Below are 22,759 nucleotides of genomic sequence, written 5' to 3' on the forward strand. Positions count from 1 at the left end.
AATTAAACTAAAAATGTTTTGCTCTGCAGAGGAAACTACCAACAAAAATGAAAAGGCAACCTATGGAATGGGAGAAAGTATTTGTAAACCACATATCTGATAAAGATAATACCAAATATCTGATACAAATATCTGATATTTGTATCCAAAATATACAAGTAATTCAAACAATTAGATAGAAAAACACACATACCACAAAACCCACAAATAACCCAATTTAAAAAAATGGGCAAAGAATCTGAATAGACCTTTTTCTAAAGAAGACATACAAATCTCCAACAGATACATAAGAAGGTGCTCTTCATCACTAATCATCAGGAAACTATAAATCAAAACCACAGTGAGATATCTCTCAGTTGTTAGGATAGCCATTATCAAAGAGACAAGATTTAAAATGCTAGCAAGGATGGGGTGGGGGGGAAGAACCATTGTAACTATTGATGGGAATGTAAACTGGTACAGCCACTATGGGAAATAGAATAAAGGTTTTCAAGAAATTAAAAATAAAACTACTGTCTGATCTGGCATTTCCACTTCTGGATATATATTCAAAGGAAACATCATCTTTATGTGGAAGAGATAACTATACCCCCATGACCAATGCACTATTAACTATAGTCAAGGTATGGAAACAAGTCATGTGTCCATAAACAGATGAATGGCTCAATAAAATGTGGATCAAGAAAATATATATACAATAGAATATTATTCAGCCTTAAAAGAGAAGAAATAATTCTGCCATTTGCAATAAATAAGAGTACCAGCCGGGCATTATGACAAGTGAAATATCACTTATATGTAGAATCTTTTTTTAAAAAGGTAGAAATCAAATCAGAGAATAGAAAAGTGATTGTTGCTGTAACCGGTTTGGCTCAGTGGATAGAGCATCGGCCTGCGGACTGAAAGGTCCCAGGTTCGATTCCGGTCAAGGGCATGTACCTGGGTTGTGGGCACATCCCCAGTAGGGGATGTGCAGGAGGCAGCTGATCGATGTTTCTCTCTCATCGATGTTTCTAGCTCTCTATCTCTCTCCCTCTCTGTAAAAAATCAATAAAATATATTTTAAAAAAAAAGAAAAGAAAAGTGATTGTCAGAGACAAGGGTGAGGAGGGAGAAGTTGGTAAAGGGTACAAATCTTTAGTAATAAGATGAATGAGGTCTGAGGACCTAATGTATAACATGATGATGATAGAATTCTACTGTATAATTGAAATCTGCAGAGATTAGAACTTAAATGTTCTCCCCCTGATAAAAGTAAATATGTACAGTGATGGATGTCTTAATTATGTCAGAGAGAATAATTTCACAATGTTTACATATATCAAATCATCATGTTGTAAATTTTAATTATCTTTAAATTTTGTCAATTATACCTCAGTGAAGCTGAAAAACATTCTTTTCTGTTACATAAAGTAACCACTGCTGTTCAAAACCTGCGGATGTTACCAGGTTCAGGTATGGAATGTGTTGATTCCCTTATTTCACTCTAGAACTACAAAGGGGTTCCCTCAGGTGAGTGATATGCACAGGAAATCTAATAAACTATCTCATACGTCATGTGTATGAGCTTTTTGTGTTGGTCAATTAGACAGACCTCTTTTCCAACAATTGCCCTGGTAAGAACATAAGAAGTAAAGGCAGTCATGATACCTTGATCACGGGAGTTCAAATAACTCACATAGTGAGATGAAAAACATTCTCAATATTTAAATTTTAACTAGATGTATATATTTCAGGTCTTTGTTTCTCATTTTATGTATTGGAAACTAAAGTGAGAGTTTTTTCTGTTGTTGTTTTTTCTCTCTCTAAAGTACGGTTAAAGTCACTACTAGCATGTCCCTAAATGACTTCAACACATTGGGTTGGGTTTATGAGAAATAATAAGCAAAGAAAAATATTGACTATCTACAATCAATAAAACAAGCAGTCGGACATCCCCCAAGGGCTCGCCTCCCATGAAGCTGCTGAAGAGAGAGCATTTGGTACAGCATACATGATCACGCTACTAGAAGTCACGTCCCTCTCAACTAGCCTGAGACCTCTGGAATCCACAGCCCATCACCAATTGCCCCATTTTCACTTCGCCCTACAGCTGAGGTAGCAGAAACATTTCTAAGCTACCATGGGAAAATAAACCACTTGCACACTCTCCAAGGTATTTTTCCAAGTGAGTACGTTCAGGTTCAGGAACTTCTACAACAGTGGTCCCCAAATTTCAAAGAAAATTTACAGCAGCTGACATTTAAACTTGCTTTTTAAGAAACAAAGGAGTTACAACAAAACAAAAGAAAATAAAAAGCACAGAAAAAGGCCCAGTAACCAGCTTCTATCTATCATCCCCAAATTTAAAACAAACAAAAAAAAGATATTTCAAGACAACAATAATAGAAAGAACATACTCTCAAATGAAGAATTGTCCCTCAAGTGGAATAAAATTAACTTTATTAAAAACTTACTGCATTATCCTGATTTTTTTTTCCTTTTCAGCAGAGCCACATACATTTTTTTTCAGAATGCAGGAACCACTGTATTATTCCATCTGACGAACTACAATCATACACTCCTTCACAGAGACGTTACGATAAATGCAATGTGCTCATGTTGTAGTAAGTTCTCTTTCAAATAAACACGACTTTTTGCCTTTTAACTAGAAACCCCATAGGCATAGACGATTCCCCACAGACCTTTACTCTAATGAATAAATGTGTCTTGCCCTAAATTTTCGGCTCTCGGGGCTGGGGGATGGAAATCAGAATTTCCATATGGATTCTCACTTACAAGGCAACCCAGCACTTGAGAATCTGACTATATAAGAAGGCGGTGCTCTCACCACCTTGGTGGAGGGTCCCCCACTCTGGAGGCAAGGAGGCAGAGGACGTTACCTTGGCAATGCACATTGTGGGCTCGGACAAGCGAGGGTAGGTGTAGGAGTTGTAGGAGTGTCCCTGGGGGTGGGTTTTAAATGCACTTGCTCCGAAGGGCATCATCGGTTCCTGGAGCCCCGAGCCCGACCTGGACCTCTGCCGCATGGCGGGCTGCGGGCTGGTCTGATTCAGGTAGGATGACTTTGGCCTCCGGTCGTAGTCATCCAGGCTGGGCCCCCATTCGCTCTCGCTGTAGGCCAGGCTCTCCTTGGAGCAGCCGCCGGTCCCTGCAGTTCTGGAAGGCGTGAATTGGAACGGGTAATCCAGAGGCGAGCTGCTCGAGGCTCTCTGGTACTCCCACTTGAGGTCACTGTAGTCACTGGGTTTGCTCAGTGAGTCCAAGTGCGTGTGATAATCGATGGGGAATCGGGCCAGGTCGGATTTCAGAGGCTTCATGTCAGAATAGTAGGCTTCCCCGTGTTTCATTTTCATCACGTGCCCATTCTGCTTGGCCGCATGGCTGCCTTTATAAAACGGATCCAGATCGTCTCCATAGAGACTCTTGTCGCGGTACCTGTCGGTGGAGTAGTCGGCGGTGGTGTCGGATTCGCTGGAATACTGGGAGAAGGTGATGAAGCCGTTCTCTTCCCGGTGGCCTGGGCCATGGCCCGCGGCGCCCTGGTCCGGGGTGGGCGGGCTCTCCTTCCTTAGGGAGTTGGAGCGGGTCACTGAGATGTTGTCGAAATCCTCCAGGAGGCCGTTGATGGAGGATTCCTGGCAGGGTTTGTTTCCTCGAACGATTGTCTGGGAATAATAAAGGGAATACTGTTTAAAGCAAACAATTGGTGGAAGAATCCCATGCCCACCCCATCCAATTTAAACCAGAGGAACCAGAGGAACATTTCATTAAAAATGATTTAAAGCCCTAGCCGGTTTGACTCTGTGGATAGAGCGTTGGCCTGCGGACCAAAGGGTCCCGGGTTTGATTCCAGTCAAGGGCGCATACTTTGGTTGCAGGCTCCTGCCGGGCCAGGGCATTAGTCCGGGCCCATGCAGGAGGCAACCAGTCTATGTGTTTCTCTCACATCGATGTTTCTCTGTCTTTCCCTCTCTCTTCCACTCTCCCTAAAAATCAATGGAAAAATAGCCTCAGGTGAGGACTAACAAAACAAACAAACCAACAAAAAAATTAAAAACCAAAAAACTGTTGATTGACTTCAGTGGTGAAATAAAATATTTAAATAATAATCTCAAATTGTATCCCTGGTGGTCTAGTGGTTAGGATTCGGCGCTCTCTCAAATTGTAAAACTTTCCTTACCTATCTCAACAGAAAGATCAATTAAACATCAAAAACCATTTAGTGGAGGGGGGCCAGTTGGGGGGAAATGAGGACATTTGCAATAGTGCCAACAATAAGAATGAAGGGGAAAATGGAAAAGAAAGCCATTTAGGAGACTATTTTTGGCTAGCATTATCTTATTTACCAGTTCGTGGGGAATCCCTCTGCTTAAATAATCAACCCTAACCACCTAACAATAAGCTGGTGTTATAATTTTAATAGTCTGTAATTGTTTGGTTGTAAAAGGAGTTTTATTATGTTTTTATATTCATTATCCAGATTATTTGCAAACCCAGTAAACATTGTTACTTGAATATTAGCACACCCAGAAATTTTGCACTTTTTATTTTTTAGCTTTTCATGGGAGACACATAACAATTGAAGTTATCAGATTTTCTAGAAGAAAACAGAACTTTCTGAACTGTAAACAGGGAGCAGCATGAAAATCACTCATGTGATTTAATTCATGATCAAATGTGATGTTTTATTAAGTATACTAGAGGCCTGGAGCACAAACATTTGTGCACTTGGGTGGGGGGTTCCTCAGCCCAACCTGTGCCCTCTTGCAGTCTGGGACCCCTCGGGGGATGTCCACCTGCTGGCTTAGGCCCGCTCCCCTTCAGGGTGGGGGCCCCACTGGGGTGCCTGGCCAGCCTGACTGAGGGGCTGATGACTGTTTGCAGGCTGGCCACGGCTCCCAGTGACCCAAGCTCCCAGCCCCTCTTTTTTTTCTTTTTTTTTTCAGTGCCTCCTTGAGCGGAGGGAAGCAGGTATCTGGGATTTATTTATCTTCTATAATTGAAAATTGTAGCCTTGAGCGGAGCAAGGCAACCCAGGCTCCCAGCGCCTCCTTAAGCAGAGGCCACAGCCAGCCGGAAACAGGTATCTGGGATTTATTTATCTCTTATAATTGAAACTTTGTATCCTTAAGCGGAGCCCAGGGCTGGCAGGGCAGGCAGGAAGCTTGGTTTCCTCCATCACCGGGGCAACCCCAGCCCCCTGCTCACTCCAGCTCCCTGGTGGGGCTGACCAGGGAAGGCAGGAAGCTTGGCTTCCTCCATTGCCGGGGGCAAGCCAAGCCTCCTGTTCACTCCACCTCCATGGCTGCCGCCATCTTAGTTGGGTTAATTTGCATATTTGCTCCTGATTGGCTTGTGGGTGTGGCTTGTGGGTGTGGTGGAGGTATGGTCAATTTGCATGTTTCTCTTTTATTAGATTAGATAACTGCAATACTTGTTATGGCCACAATTCTGTGTAGCATCATCACTGAATTTTGGGGGCTTGGTAATGAGGTAGGTGTACCTGAATCTTGGTGACAAATTGTGAAGCCCACACGCTCCCTTTAATGGACCTAAATAGAACCGGAATACCAGGAACAGAAGGAAGTCACAAACCGCTTACAAAGCCAGTGGGCTGCACCTTAATGATGACAAGGTTTGCAGCAAAATACGTTGGGGGAGGACAAATGAACAAAGAACAAAGTGTCGTGACTTCAGACTTCCAGGATTTTAAGATAAAAATGTCTTTGAGCAAATAACAAGGAGTTCAACACCATCTCAGTCAGTACAATAGGAAGAAGACTTTAAACTGGAAAAAGCCAAAATTATCCAGAAAATGTTTTCCTAGATCAGTGATTATCAAACTATACATAATGGCCCAGCCGGTATGGCTCAGTGGTTGAGCATTGACCTATGGACCAGGAGGTCACAGTCAATTCCCGGTCAGGGCACATACGGTTGCATGCTTGATCCCCAGTGTGGCGCGTGCAGAAGACAGCAGATCAAAGATACTTTCTCATCATTGATGTTTCTATCTATCTCTCTCTCTCCCTTCCTCTCTGAAATGGAGATATATATACATTTCACTATGGCTATATAGTGAAAGACAAGGTCTTGTCCCATTCTCCAAATTAGCCCTGGACTAATACTTTTGGTCTCTGCCATTTTCCTTTGAATAAACTTTTAATTTTTGAATAGTTTTAGATTAACAGAGTAGTTGCAAAGAGGATAGAGTTCTCGCATACTTCACCTACTTTCCCCATTGCTAACACCTTGCATTGCTATTAACTAAACTCCACAATTGATGCAGATTTCATTCATCTTTTTCCTAGTGTTCTAGGGTCCCGCCCAGTACACATCATTACATATATTTGTCATGTCTCCTTTGGTCTGTAACAAAATTTCAGACTTGCCTTGTTTTTGATGAGCTTGACAGTTTTAAGAAGTACTGGTCAGGTATTTTGCAGAATGTCCCTCAGTTGAGGGTGTCTGAAGTTTTGCTCATGATTACACGGGGGTTATTGGTTTTGGGGAGGAAGACCACAAAGTAATGAACCAGTTTCATTACATCATATCCAGGGTACACAGCACCAACATGACTTATCACTGATGATGCTGACCTTAATCACCTGGCTGAGGTAGTGTCTGCCAGTTTTCCACACTGTGAAGTTATATTACCCCACATCCTTTCCATATTTCACTCTTTGGAAGTAAGACAGTGCAGTCCATACTCAAGGGAAGAGGAGCCAAGCCCTTAAGAGGAGGGTATTTTGAATTCTTATGCACAGGGGTCTTATCTATTCTACATATTTGCTTATTTATTCAATCATGTATTTGTATTAATATGAATGGAATCATGGATACTTATATTTTGGGTTATAAGCCAATGCTATGTTACTTGTGTTGTTGCTCAAATGGTTCCATCTTTGGTTATTGAGAGTTCTCTAAGGCTGGCTGCTATGTCACTTTAACACATCCCCCATTCTTTTTTTTTTTTGAATACGTCTTACTTTCTGGCACTCTAATATTCTCAAGGCTTACTTTGTAATGTCCCTGCTTTGCCCTAAAATCAGCCATTATCCCAAGGAGCCTTGTTATTGGAGAATGATATTAGAAACTAGAATCTGGGTGCCGGGTGTGTCATAGCTTCCTGGCCCTCTCATGCACATGATGAGGAAATGTATACATGTATACTTACACAGGTAAATGCACACGTCTATAATTATAGCTACCCATCTGTGTCTATATTAAGCTAAACATGAATTTATACTATTGTCTCTGAACCTAGTCTAGTACCGCATGGTTCATTCTAGCTTTCCCCTTATCTGTAATTGCCCCTCCCCCCGGTTCTGACAGTGAAAAACCTGGATCTCACCACCTGTTATTCATTTACTTATTCAATCCCAGTGTACATGTATGGAAGCTTCAGAATATTGAGCCATACCAGCATGGGAAACAACAGCCAGCCAGAGTATAGTTCTTATATAGAGTTCTTTTTTACTTTGGTCTTACAGTTTCCATTCAAAGCACTGTTTTCCAAAGTTACTTACCCCCCACACACCCTTTAATGAGATTATGTTAGTCAGATATAGGTAATAGTTAGATTTTTTTTTGGGGGGGGGGTCACAGTCTGCATTCCATCCTGGGATCCTCTGATCTTCTGGTCGACTTAAAAAATGCATGCATCAGTGTACTCTTTGTGCTGGAAAGTTCTGTGGGTATTGACAAATACAAAGCATCATGTATTCACCATTACAGTGCCATACAGATTAGTTCCCCTGCTAACCCCAAATCTCCTGAGCTTCCCCTAGTCAGACACTACCTCCTAAAACCCTTGATATCACTGGTCTTTTTTTGCATCCTTATTGTTTTGCCTCTTCTGGAATATTATATGAATGAAATTACACACTCTGGAGACTTTTGGTCTGTCTTCTTTCACTTAGCATAAGGCATTTGAGGTTTATCCAGGTTGTCCTGTGAATTAATGGCATATTTTTTCATGATTACTTTTTATCACTGAATATTGTTCCATTATATATGTTGTGGTTGTATGTGGAAGGGTATAAATTGATTGGCTGATTGCCAAAGTTGGTGATATTCTGTTGGAGCCTCCCCCAGACAGCGGTATGTGTGTGTGTGTGTGTGTGTGTGTGTGTGTGCGCTGCTTTGACCAAGTACTCTCACTTCTAGGAATATATTCAAAGAAACACGAAACACCAATCAGAAAGAATGTATGCACCCCTATGTTCATAGCAGTGCAATTTACAGTAGCTAAGATCTGGAAACAGCCCAAGTGCGCATCAGTAGATGAATGGATAAAAAAGCTGTGGTATATTTATACCATGGAATGCTATGCAGCAGTAAAAAAGAAGGCTCTCTTACCCTTTGTGACAGCATGGAAGGACCTGGAGTAATTATGCTAAGTGAAATAAGCCAGACAGAGAAATGCAAGCATTACATGATCTCACTCATATACGGAATCAAATGAACAAAATAAACTAACAAACAATACAGAAGCAAGAGTTCCAACATGGTGAAATCTGTTACAGTCTTCATTTTGGTTAAACATAATAAATATTACACCTTCATAGGAAACAGGAAACTGTTAAACAGTATGGCTCCCAACAACCAACTATAACATCATTTTCTCAGAGCAGCAATGTTTCATGCTCACCCCAACAGATAAATGTAGAGGAATAATACATGTGAATAGGGAAGAGTGAGCAGCCCAAGGAAGGGGAAAAGATGAAATGGGCATCTTTTAATGCATTCAATATGAATGCTAATAATTCACCCTCAAAAATATCATATCTATTTGAGCAGCTTCCTATTGCATTTCAGGTGTATTTTACCTGTTCACAACCTCTCTTTCTATTTGCTCAGGATGCTCTCCAAACCCTCTTAGACATATGTACTGTTACTCTCTGTGGTTTTAAACGGTTGGTCTCCTCTTCACTATTATTTGCAGGGATTTTTAAGAAAATAGCATCAGTTTGTTTATATCACAGCATATCAACTAAAAGTCTTTTTAGCCAGAATTCTGGATAGAAATTACCCTGTGCATATTCTTATTCTCTCTTATGAACAATAGGCAGGTTACACAAAGAAAATGACATAAGAATTCATGGTATCTTTCTGGTGTTTTTCATCCCAGTCATCTGTGTTAACTGATGGGCCACATGAATAATGACTGTAAGGTATGCCAAGGTCTTTAAGTATCTTCTGAATTATCAGACCTATTTGAAAAAATTCTTCTACAAAATATATTATCCAGACATTCTCTGAACTTGCCAAATAATAGTTAACTATATTAGAATTTTTCATATTTAATGTTGGGTCTATATCCTAGGCGCGGGGGCGGGGGCATTTCTCTAATGCTATCTGTCTTAGCATTTCAATTAATCTTTTCTGTCTACCTTCATGTTTCCCACCTCTGCATACGTGAAATATTCAGGTCTAGGACCACAGAATCATTTCCAGTATCTTAATGTTGGAAGGAATCTAGAGATCATCTAGGTCATCTTCTCCTTTTACTGAGCAAAACTGACTCAGTTGACTTTGCCAACTGGTATGACACAGACCTGGGATTGAAACCCAAGTCCACTTTCTCCCAGTCTAGCTATCTTCCCAAGGTTCTCTTCAGACTCTTGAGCTAAAGAAATTAGCACCAGTTGGCAATGCAAAGGTTTGATGTGTGATATCATAACCCATCAAAAATGGGTCAATGACCACTGTCAGCAGGTGCTAGCAGAGCCAGTGCCATCAGCGCATGGGAGCGGTGGCAGCAGGAGCATGGCTACCAACAGACAGAGGACTGGGGGCCATGGCGGGAGGGGCTGGGAAGGGGCACAGAGGACTGGCCAAGGCCCGTCCCTGTGCCCATGGTGGCCCACAGTTCCTTTCAAGGTACACAAATTTGTGCACTGGGCCCCTAGTGCATATAAATGCATGTAAGTTTGTTGGTTGATCTCTTCCCACCCACCCATCCACTCACCCACTCCCACCTTCCCTCTGAGATTCAACAGTTTGTTCCATACTTCTATGACTCTGGATCTATTTTGTGTGTTAGTTTGTTTTGTTCATTTGATTCTGTATATGAGTGAGATCATGTAATGCTTGTACTTCTCTGTCTGGCTTATTTCACTTAGCATAATTACTCCAGGTCCTTCCATGCAGTCTCAAGGGGTAAGAGAGCCTTCTTTTTTACTGCTGCATAGCATTCCATGGTGTAAATATACCACAGCTTTTTTATCCATTCATCTACTGCACTTGGGCTGTTTCCAGATCTTAGCTATTATGAATTGCATTGCTATGAACATAGGGGTGCATACATTCTTTTTGATTGGTGTTTCGTGTTTCTTAGAATATAATCCTAGAAGTGAGATTACTTAGTCAAATGGCAGTTCCACATTTAGTTTTTTGAGGATACACCATACTGTTTTCCATAATGGCTGCATCAGTCTGCATTCCCACCATCCAGAGAAATATGTTGAGTTCTTATACAAAATTATAGTGGTAAACTTCATAAATAGAATTCTTTATATTTGTTTATATGTATAAATATAAATTCTTTATATTTATAATGTGGAAGAAGAAATATTAGTATTGTTATGAACTAAATGCTATTAAGAAGAAAAAAAAAGACTATCCACTGAGGGGAAAACACATTTTTAAAAAACAATGTAATACTTGATATCTTTGTTTTGAATCTTAGGCTCATAGCAATATGATATTGAGCAACTTACTTAATGTTTTAAAGGCTTGATTTCTTAATACATAAAATGGTAAGAACAAACCCTTATCTCATAGCATTATTTTGATGATTCAATGAAATAATTTGTGTGAAAAGCAGGCATGATTCTTGGCATACAGTAAGTACTAATAAATGGTAATTGTTTAACAATTTTATGGGTAAAATTTACTTTTAAATTAGGCTGATAATAATTTAGGTAAAAAAAGAAGTTGCAAGCAACATATAGAAGACATAAATCTCACCTTCATATTTTGAATGTAAAAGGATGATTGATATAGAAGACTTTAAAAATGATTATTAGTAATTTTAGATACAAATGTTTTAAATTTAAACAGATGTACTTCAAAATAATTACAACTGTTAATATATATTCAACACTACTCATTAGATCTAAAACAATGAAATACTTTCAAATCATGATCAACACTCACTCTATTATCTTTTTAAAAATGTAAAGTCTGAGTCACAAATATTAACAAAGTTAGTCTCAGTATTGAAACCATATATATATATATATATATTGTAAGTAGTCATCTCTAAGTGGGGAGACTAGGGTGATTTATATTTTAGACAGGTACTTTTCAAACTTTAATGTGCAAACAAATTACCTGGAGATTCTGTTGAAGGCAGATTCTAATCCAATTGGTCTCAGGAGGGGGCCTGAGGTTCTGGATCTCAAACAAGCTCCCAGGCAACAACCCAGCTTGTCTACTGGTCACCGTTAACTCAATGGGGTTGTTGTATTTTCCAGAATTTCTACAATCAGGATTACTTTCATCATGAAAATGTGAGACTGAGATTGCTTTTTCAGTATAGTGGGATTTTATATTTTATATATAGAAAGAGTATAGTGCTAAATATATTTTAATATGTATATACAGTGTTGAATATATAGATACATATTATGTTAAAATTATATGATGTTATAGTTGGCTGTTGGGAGCCATACTGTTTAAGTTTCCTGTTTCCTATGAAGGTGTAATATTTATTATGTTTAACCAAAATGAAGACTGTAGCAGATTTCACCAGTTGGAACTCCTGCTTCTATATCATCATGATCTTACTGTGAAGCTCTGCATCTCAGAATTATTCATGACTAAAACCCGAGTACCATAGAAGGGAGGTGTGGTTGCAGGCATTTGAAAAGAAGAAAATTTTATCTATAATTTTTTTAAAAATCAAAGAAACCAAAGCATAGTGTACTGAGGCATGGTTTTTCTTGAATCTCCTTTTTAGTGTTTGAAATGTTTACTGATGGTATAAACGGGTCACTCTTAAGAAAGCACATGCCATTCCCTCTTGCAATGAAAACTATTCAGTCAGTAAAAAGGGGCTTGCATGATCTAAGTGTTTATTAGACATAAATTGTTGACATGCCCCACCCCCTGGATTTTTACAAAGAAGGGTCTAATAGCCTTATCTAATCAGGAAGACCAGTTAAAGGAGAGCGGGGGCGGTATTTGTTTCTCTGGCATGGGCTCCCCTATAAGGAACCAGAAGTGGCAGACCGGTATTCATGAAATGTAAATGTGCGGAATTTTACAACACAGTTTAACCAGGCTTCAAAATATAAGAGCCACTATTTATTACTGTCAGTATCTGATGCTTATTAAAGCAAGATTGTGCAGTTTTATAGAGATCAATAATAGAATAACTGCAAGAGGATCAGTGAATTTCATGCTGCAGAACAGCCAGGCACTACAAAGAATCAATGTAACCCAATCTATCTGAGTTGGATGCCACAGTTCTCACTGTCTTTCCATTGTGCATGGACTGGCTCGGCATCTGTTCTGGCTCCCGGTGACAGTGGAAATATTTCATGGCGCTCCTTCCTCGGGCTGTCGGCTGGTGATAAGCTATAATGGATCAGTCCCCAAGAACAGCTGTCTCCCCTTGTTCCCGGGAAGAGATGAAAAAACGGCTCTGCTCTCACAGGCTGTATCAACCTTGACAATAACGGAGTGTGTAATTAACAGCTTTGCCCTAATAAGACCTCACATTTCTTTTTCAAAAGCAGTATCTTCCACCCTCCTCCAGAATGTGTTTCATTTTGTCTTTCTGGGTAAACACTTGCCAGGAGGTCAATAAGCTAAATTAGTCCCATGACTGGAGAACAAACCAGGACTCTCTCAGAAAGTATCTGCTTTTAACAATTTATCTAAACTCTTGCCCTGTTTGTGGGCAACTAATTCCCTTGTTTTTAGGAAAGAATGTGGCTGCAAACAGCTGGGAACATAATCACAGCAAAGGAACACACCTGATATACTTGGATGCTTATGGGAAGAAAGACTTACTGGTGGCTGGCTTTTTTAAAACCCAAAGACCTCAGATCTTCTATTTTCTTTCCATGTTCTACATACCACTTTTTTTTTGTAACCATAGGGGGTGGGATGAATTGGGTGAATAATTGAGAATCACATATTCCAGGAAAATATGAGACTTAGGGCAGGATATCTCAGAGTGGAGGTGGTGGTGCGGGTTTCTAACCATTAAGACCCTTTTAAATAAATCGCATAATCATGTCAATTATGTGGAATCTAAAGAAACCAACTCCTTTACTCACTAAAATTATTATGTTCTAAGCAAATTACAAAAAAAGTAGGATGAATTTAAGAAAGGTTTTCTAAATTTTCTAGAAATCAAGGTTTCCTCGTTAAGTTAATTGGAAAATGTTCTAGTGTTTGCCGTTTTCTCTGCTCCTTAAAGCACAGAGAACCCAGCACATTTACTCCTAGTGACCAGTTCCACAGATGGACAATCCCTGAAGGCGACTTTCTATTTACTGTTAACGAGGCAAAGCAAATGTGGGCAGTTCATAGCCCTGGTTCTTGTTTCTTGGGATATGAGGTGTCCAGGCTGAAGTCAACTCAAGGCAGATTGACCAAAATATTTTATGTTCGCGTTAAAAGTCCATTGGAGACTGCGAATGCCGTAGTTGGAAACTTAGCTATTGTTTGCTGGCTGTTTCTCGGTTCAGTGTCTAGGGAACAATGATGTCTGCCTTAGTATTTCCACTCGTTAATTTACTCATTTTGTCAAACAAAAAAACCATTTCTAAGCACAGGGAGATCTCTGAGATCCATGAGACAAGAGTCCACATATGTTTCTTAACGTGGGTAGTTAATAAATAGCATTTCATATTATTCTCCAAGCTTTCCATGTGCCATATTCATCTGACCTAGCCTGGGTTCCTCACAGCAGAGCGAGACAATGGCCTGCATGTGAGTAGTATGTTTTGGAAAGTAAGGTCCAGGAACAGGGATGAGGGTACAGCAGGAAGGAGGGAAGCCTGTTCAAGGGGGAATTATCCAGCTGATTATCTGTGGACAATCGGGGCTCAGTGTTTTTGAAAAGCTGTGAAGAATGAGTCTCAGAGCTGACCAAGGGAATGAACATGGATGTAGTTATCAACCTGCTTCCAATCCCCTGCCTCAGAATGGCTGAGGGACACCCACAGGTGTCCCAGAGGGTGGCAGTAAAGAAATTGCCCTGCCCCAAAGCAGAGGCAAATGGTGAGACTGAGGTGAGTAGCAGTTGCCTCAGCAATGGCCAGAGTGAAAAAGGCGGGTCTAAAAAATATGACACAGGAGGTAACCAATATGCCTTTTCTAAACACTGATGCATTGTACAATAAAAAAATAAAAATGAAGTAAAACAGGGTTTCCTTCTCTTCCCGTATGGGGCATAGATATCAGTATTCTTACTCAATGTGGCAGATAAGGCACATTCACTAAAATGTATCACATAGGGCAGTGGTCGGCAAACTGCGGCCCCTGAGTGTGGCTCATCCACAAAATACCACATGCGGGAGTGCATGTACAGTGCAATTGAAACTTCATGGCCACACTCAAGGGGCCAAAGAGCCGCATGTGGCTTGTGAGCCGCAGTTTGCCGACCACTGACATAGGGGTCAAGCAATGCAGTTTGGTATTAGTCTCTGTGATAGATTGCCTGTGGAATAGGCACAATTACTCCCCCTTGCCATGCCACACGACTTTGTAGGTCTTTGTATTGGGAGGCAGTAGAATCTTGAACCTGGGATGGCCTGCATACACAAAAGAAAGTGATAGAAGTGACCTTATAGCCATTCTTTGTCTGGTCTGCAAGAAGCCTTGCTCACTGCCACCCTCTCTGTCCCCTGCTTCTCCCAGATGAACAAGCTTGGGCTGGCCAGCTGCAGGATCTGAGATAAGCCAGGGCTGCTGACCGTCCTAGATTAAGGAACCCACTTCATCTATGCACCCCTCTCCTCCCCAGGCTAGAGCAGGGAGATGCAGAAGAAAGGAGACATAAAGAGCTAGAACCTGGACCCCTTTGTCCCAGCGCAGGTGAAGCTGCCTGCTGGAGGGGGAAGGCTTGTGTGCCTGTGGTGGGCAGTGGGAATCCTTGCTGTGGGCAGAGAAAGGGGGCATTATGTGAGTGGAAACTCACTAGAGATGAGTCGTGGGGTGGCAGGCTGCTCCTGAATTGTGCTAATCATTAAACCCTCCATCTGCTTTTGCCCATAAAGGATGAGTCAGCATGAAATACAAGCAGGGGTATGGCCAAGCCTTATCTTTGAGTTCGTTTTGGATTTTCTTTATGGCTAAACTTATTTTATTTTCTTTTTTTATTAGTTAAGGTATTACAAATGTGTCCTCATCCATGGCTAAACTTATTTTAAACTGACATAGCCTTGTGGTTAGATGTTTGGTTCTATTTATTGTCTATATAAATGGGCATTTTAGTAATTATGCAAAGTTTCCTATTATCACTTAATTTTTTTTTAATTTAGCCATTAAATATCAGTTTGCTTGAGCAAATTTCAGTTGTTTGTGTGGCTTTGACCACAGGACTTTCTCTGGCCAAGAGAATGCACACAAAGTGATGTCATGCCTACTTGAACCCCCAACTCTAGAGGTGGTGCAGCGTTGACCCTGCCCAGCTGCCATGCGAACAAGCAGGGGCTGGCTTGGGGAATGATGACACACTCGTGGAGCAGATCCGGGTGAGCCCAGCTGAGGCCATCCTTGCCCAGCCTGTCTCCGGCAATCTCAGCAGTTGAGTATACATACAGGCATGAGTGAGTCCAGATGAGACTGGAAGACATGCCAGCTGAGTGCAGCCTAAATTTGCAGAATTTGGAGGAACAACAAATGCTTACTGTTTTAAGAGCTATTAAAAAATATCATGGTAAGGTATCACATACCATTAACCATTTTAACTACGTTTAAATATATAATTCAGTGGCATTAGGTACATTCACACTGTTGTGCAACCATCAACATTATGTATTTGAGAATGTTTTCATAGTCTCAAACAGAAACGGTACCCATTAAAAATAATTCTCCCTCCACCGCCCCCCCATTTTCTAGGAACCACTAATTTACTTTCTGTCTCTGTGAATTTGCCTATTCTTGGTCCCGTCTGTAAGTGGAATCATATAATATTTGTCCCTGTGTCTGGCTTCTTTCACTTAGCATAATGTTTTCAAAGTTCATCCATATTTTTTCCTGTCATCTGTTGATTACCTTTTGGTGATTGTGAATAACTACTGTGAATACTGATGTTCAAGTATCTGAATCCCTGCTTTCAATTATTTTGAGTACATAGCCATAAGTGGAATTACTGGGTCATACGGTAAGTCTGTTAAACTTTTAAGGAACCACAAAACTGTTTTCCACAGCAGCTACATCAGAGTACATTCCCATCAGCAGTGCATGAGGGCTCCAACTTCACCACATCACTGGAACATTTATTTTCCACTATAATAATGTTTTAAAATAATAGCTATCCCAATGGATGTGAAGTGGGATCTCATGGTGGTTTTGATTTGCATTTGCATTTTCCCAGTGACTAGTGATGTTGGGCAGTTTTTCAAGCACTTACTTGTATATCTTTTTTGGAGAATGTCTATTTAAGTCCCTCGCCTACTGCTGAATTGAATTGTTTATTTATGCTGTTGAATTGTAGGAGTTCTGGATGTTAACACCTTATCAGATATTTGATTTGAAAATATTCCCTCCCTTCTGTGGCTTGGACTTCCACTCTCTTGGTAGTGTTCTTTGATACACAAATTTTTAAATTTTGACAAAGTTCAATTTATTAATTTTTCTTTTTTTGGTGTCTACATTTTGAGTGTCATATCCAAGAAATCATTACCAAATCTGTTACAAAGCTTCCTCCTTATGTTTTCTTATGAGTTTTATAGTTTTAGCTCTTATATTTAGGTCTTGATTTAAATTGGGTTCATTCCTATGTATATTGTAATAAGGTAAGGGTCCAAATTCATTCTTTTGCAATGTATATCATCCAGTTTCTCCAGCACCATTTGTTGAAAATGTTATCCTTCCCCCATTGAATTGTCTTGGAACCTTGTCAGAAATCACCTGATCACATGTGCTAGTTTGTTTCTGGGCTCTAGATTCTGTCTAGATGTTTATCATTATGCCAACTCCATATTGGTTTAGTTATTATTATTGTAGTAAATTTTGAAATCAGGAAGTATGAATCCTCCAACTTTGTTTTTTTTGAAGAATGGCTTGGCTACTTGATGTCCCTTGAGATTTTATATAAATTTGAGGATGGATTTTTCTATGTCTGCAAATAAACATCATTGAGATATTGATATGGATTGAATTGAATCTGTAAATAAATCTATAAATAAGTCTTTCAATCCACTAACACTGGATGTCTTTCCATTTATTTATGTCCTCTTTAAGTTTCCTTCAGTGCTGTTTTGTAGTTTGGGCTGGGTTTTCAGCTCTTTAACTTTGAAGTGCTTTGCTATACAACCTTACTTGTGATAATAGATAACTTGATCCTTTATTGATATGAGTCCAGACTACTGACTCTAAACCTACTGATTTCTCCACTGGCTAGAAAGTTCCCAGAAAGGGACTAATCTTCCTTATTTGTAAAACAGATCATCAGGGAAACTACCTCTCCCCTGTCCGCTTGTTCCCATGAAGGGTCTTCCACTGGAATAATGCTTTTGTCCTCTCTTACCTCCCCTACTCACTTGTCTGCATGTGACAGGGAACAGGGACCATGACTTACCTGATAAGGGAGAAAGGAGAAAAGTTAGGGCACAGGCATGGCTTCGTTTTTTTCCCCCCACAGTCTTTCTAGTATATTCTTGTATGGCTTATGCATTCTTCTGCCTGACGTATGTATTCTTCTATTTCCATGTGACAAGGACCCAGAACTTCACTTCTAGAGGTCAGTGGCCCCACTCTGACCCAGTACTGGCAGGTGATAAGTGTGTGTGGAAGTAATTCTCCCTGCAGCAGGCTGGGACAATATCAGCTTTCAGAGCTTTGCCTTATATTTAAGCTGGAGGGCAAAGTAGAGGTGTGTATTGTATGAGGCCTCATTTATAAATGGTGCCTCACAACCAAAAAGCTGATACTTGGATCTCAATTAATCTTTCTCATAGTCTGACGACAAAGGAGAGTCTGCAAAGATATTCACATTGCCCTGACTTCATGAGCAATTATAATAATTTGAATCACTCCTGGAAGTGAGAGGAGGCCAAACAAAATAATTCAGTAATTTGGGGAGGGAGGTACTACTGATGGAATGTCAGGAAAAAAGAAATTAGGACGAATGGGGTCCAAAAACAATTGAGTGACTCTTTAATCACCCACTGTGTGCTATCCTCTAACTCTTTCTTTTAATCTTCCCAACAGTTCCAGGAGCCAAGTATTATTATGCCTCATTTTACAAATGAGAAAAGAGAAATTACAATGATTGTCTAAGGTTCTGTAGGTTGTTAGTGGTTGTAGTAGAATAAATAATTGCTTCAATTCTTAACCTCCTTCCCTGTGATGATTATAAATTCAAGTCTTTGCATGTGACCTTTGTGCTTCTAGAGAGTATGTGGCATATAAACCTTAATCCATTGACTTTGAGTTGGACATGTGTCTTACTTTGGCTATTGGAAAGTTGGTGAATATACACAGCAAAAACTCTTATGTGCTTGCACTGTTTGGCTTGGTCCTCTGAGTTCTTGCCATCTTCCCCGAAAAGAGTCTGCTCTGGCTCTTGCTCATTCAAGAACTATCCTAAGAGGCATCTAGAACAGACTTGAACCCAACCTAAAACCTGAAACCAACTTCAGCTGTCCTGAAGATTGAAAAAGAGTGACCCGACCAACCTGCAGACCCATGAGCAAGAAAAATATTACATTACATTTTTAGGGGTTGTTTGTTATGCAGCATATTTGCCACCACAGTTGACTATTCTAGTCAGAATAAAATTCCAAGAATGTCTGAATTCAGAGCCCTTGCTCCTTACTTGCTTAATGTACAATCTAAAGAATAACACTGCCTGTGACCAGCCCCATTGTATTCAGGTGGAGCAGAGCCCTTTTGGTGTCTGAGATGTGTCTAGTATAGATCCTCACCCACCATCACATTTATGGATAGAAATTTAGGCTGATTTGCCAATCAGGTCCTGAGAATCTAAAGGTTCCTTTTGCATTTCATTCTGTGCTTATCATATTGCACTGCAGGACTTTTCCATGATAGATTGGTAGCTAGTAAAAATCTTGGTTTACATTCAACATTGACAGAGCTGAGTTTCAGAGCTACTCAAAATTGTCAAATGTGACCACAACATCTGAGCAAGATACAGAAGGGACCCTCTTTATCAACCAAAGTTGGGTTTCCTCTTAGGGAATAATTTGAACTTAACCCAAGGACTTCATCTTGCTTGAGTGTATACAGAATAGAGCTTGTGCAGGCAAAAATACATACATTTAATTCATCTAGTCTTTAACCAGAAAACATCACAACAAAACGAAAAGCAAGCAAACAAAACAAAAACATGTATCATCAGTCATGCATTTTAATCCCTGTCCCTCTACATCACAGATGGTTGAGACAGAGGTGTCTTTGATGGGAAAGCCAAGATGATTTATTTTGCCCCATTTTGTCTTGGCACAAAACCCAGGAAACTGGGTGGGACAACTTTCAATACAGAAGCACCTTAGAGCATAGCAAGCTGGTAGGCATGGCATGGAGGCCTGCAGAGGGCATATCACAGCTGCCTCTAGACAGAGAAGCAGCCAAACCTCCTCTAAGCTACCTGTGTAATAACATGATGGCTTTCTGGGTAGATGGAGCTCTTAGGGAGAGATGCAACGTATGTTCTCTCCTGGGAAGTGCTTCCAGCGGGGAGGAAGGACATATAAGCAGCAGCCAGGTTTACCTGGTGGGGAAGAGGAAGATATCTTGTTTTATGTCTATTCAACTCTATCTCCTCTGTTTTCTTCCTTCTGCCTCTGCGAATCCCCTCCTACTTACATGGTCCCATTCCCCAAAGGCTTTACATTCTGTCCTACTTTAATTAGAGAATTAGCACCTCCTCACATCTAAGAGTTTTGACCTCTCCCTGCCTAGTTTTCAACTCACCCAGGGCTTCTGCCCAGAGGAAAATTCAGGTCTATCTTTTCGCATTTTTCTTCTTGGTCAGCTAATATCCCTCCTACATGTTAGTTAGTCCAAACTGTCTGGACCCATAATCCATGACTGCGCCTGCCCTGTCTCCAAACAGCTTCTGATTCAAGTTGCTTTTCCTAGATTTATGGACAACATAGTGCTACCCACTTTTTAAAGTTTTCTCTCCCTCTCTCCTTCCCCACTCTCTGTTCTTCTATGTGTAATCTTCCTAACAACTCTATGAGGCCTGAATTCTTATTATCCCCATTTTACAGATGTGGAAGCTGAGGCCTGAGACAGCAAGTAGAAAAGCTGTCTATCTGAACCCAAGCCATATGACTATAGAATCCATGTCTTAGCCAGCACATCCACATTGCTAAATTCTTAAAAATGATCTATTTCCTGAGAGGTATGTTAAGGGCTTTACTTGCATTTTCAAATTTAATCCACTCAACAACCCTATAGAATTGGCAAGATTATTACCACCACAGGACATGAGAAAACTGACTTATGGAAGGGGGTAAGCAACACAGTCAAAGTCACACAGCTAGTTTAGGTGGAGGAACAAGTTTGAAGCCAGGTTTCTTTAGATCCAAAGCTTTTGCTATTAAACAGTTATAAATCTCTATTCAAAACTGTTGCATCCAAACTTGGGACCTATGATGATCCTCCTAGTTGGTGAGTCTCTCAGATCTGATCACTCTGCCTCTTTGCCACCCACACACCAAACTCCACCCTTTCCTCCTCTCTCCTTAGGCACCCTGTTGGAGAGAAGAGAACAAGGTGATTGGTTGTCTGGACACTGCTTTTCTCCTCCATGGGGCACTGAGTGCTGAAGGCCAGGCATTCTGTGGGAGGGAGGGCACTCAGCGTTCGTACAGCTAACCACTGGGGTATAATCTGGAATGCACGCTATTTGTAAGCGTTAGGCATCCCATCACAGGGAACTGCAGCGAGAACAGGTGTGTCCTAATTTGGTTTCTCCTGAAAACAGACCCCGAAGAAGGACGTAGTGCAGGTTCTTTATTTGGGAGGAGATTCCAGGAAGTGATGTGAGATTTAGGAAAGTGTAATGGAAATGGGAGAAATCCAACATGGGTGCATTAATGAGCTGAGCCCTGTGGGGCACCGGGGCTCAGTCCAGCAGGGCCCTCTGTGGATGCACACAAAATGCACATCAGAATTATCCCCCTGAGGGACAGGGAAGTGAATGTATTCACCCAGCAACTCCCTTCCCCTGTTGGTTAAGGATTGTCTCTGGGGGAGTTAATGCCTTGGCATTTCTGGGCTGACCTGTCATGTCAGAGGAAGGCCTTGGACACAGAGCATGGAATCAGTCCACCAGTGCTGCAGGGAGACTGAGGGGCATTCAGAGCACATGAAACAGGGCATCTGTGTGACTGCTCTAGGGGCTTCACACACAGATGGATGTAGGTTTAAGTGTTTGCTCTGCCACCTATTAATTCTATGGCCAAATACAAACTGCAGAAGCCCCTGTCTAAGCATCAGACTCCTTGTCTGTAATATACACATAATGATGTATTCCTAGATTGACTGGAGGATCAAGTGAGACAGGGTATGTGTCAGCACCTGGGACAGTGCCAGATACAGTGTGGACAACCACTGTTGCTTCCCCATTGAGCTATAAGTGGAGAGACTGTAGACAGGCCAGATGGTCCAAGGTGTGTCCATCACTGCTAGTCTCTGCCTAATGTTCTGGATTCTCTGTAGCTGTTTGTTGAACAAACAAAGGAATAAAAGACCCCAAATCTGGTTGGTGGCTTGGGAAAGACAACAGTGACAATTGTATATAGTGATGCTGATAGGATGAATCATATAACCATAATGTTGATTGTAGAACTAAGATGGCGGCAGAGATAAACACCGGGAAATTAATGCCGTGCACAACAATTGATTAATACCTCAGAGAAACAATACGGACTTCATCCAGAACCATAGGAAGCCTGGCTGACTGTAAACTCTACAACTAGAAGGAAGGAGAGGCACACTGAGAGCAAGAGAAGCTGCAGGAGAGAAGTGCAGAGGTACGGGGCTCGCGCGCGGAAAGGGGCTGGCACCCGAGGCGGTCTTTTTGAATCCGGAGGGAGTCACAAGCTCCCCACGGCTCTGAACTCCGGTTCCGGGAAGGCTCTGGGGACCCAGGACTCACGCGGGGAGAAACTGGACTGTCCGGCAGCAGGCGGCTTTCCCTCAGAGGTGCTTGCAGCCGTTACTGGGACACTGAGACGCGCGTCTCCTTAGGGCAGGGCTGAGACTCCGCCATAGCTGCTTGCTCCACCCGTTGATTCCCTGAGACCCCGCCCACCCAGGCTGCCCAGAGGCTTTTGCATATGAATGCCCCGGCCATTTGCAACCTGTAATTACCTAACTGCAGCCCAGTCAGACAGACCCAGAACTTCTAAGAGAAGGCCCCACAGCGCTTGCATCCTTCACAGCTGAGCTTTATCAAGGCACTTCCAAACTCCAAAAAAAGGGAAGAGGAATCTGCAGCGCTCTTCGTAGTTCCTGCTGGGTAACCTCAGGCAGAGGCTAAATTAGCACCTCCTTAGACTCAAGAGCCACTGTACCAAGGGGTCAGAGG

The 22,759-nt window shown here is 41.3% G+C and overlaps 1 protein-coding gene across 1 annotated transcript in view; it reads right to left on the reverse strand.

The window, feature by feature from the left end:
* Positions 1-22,759, reverse strand: part of PAK7 (p21 protein (Cdc42/Rac)-activated kinase 7) — a 174,464-nt gene that overhangs the window by 47,163 nt on the left and 104,542 nt on the right. Inside the window, exon 4 of the mRNA XM_006758084.2 lies at positions 2,883-3,668. Within this exon, the coding sequence (XP_006758147.1) occupies positions 2,883-3,668 (786 nt within the window). The remainder of the gene's footprint in view (positions 1-2,882; positions 3,669-22,759) is intronic.

Source organism: Myotis davidii, unplaced genomic scaffold, assembly GCF_000327345.1.
Source record: "Myotis davidii unplaced genomic scaffold, ASM32734v1 scaffold32, whole genome shotgun sequence".
Lineage (NCBI taxonomy): Eukaryota > Metazoa > Chordata > Mammalia > Chiroptera > Vespertilionidae > Myotis > Myotis davidii.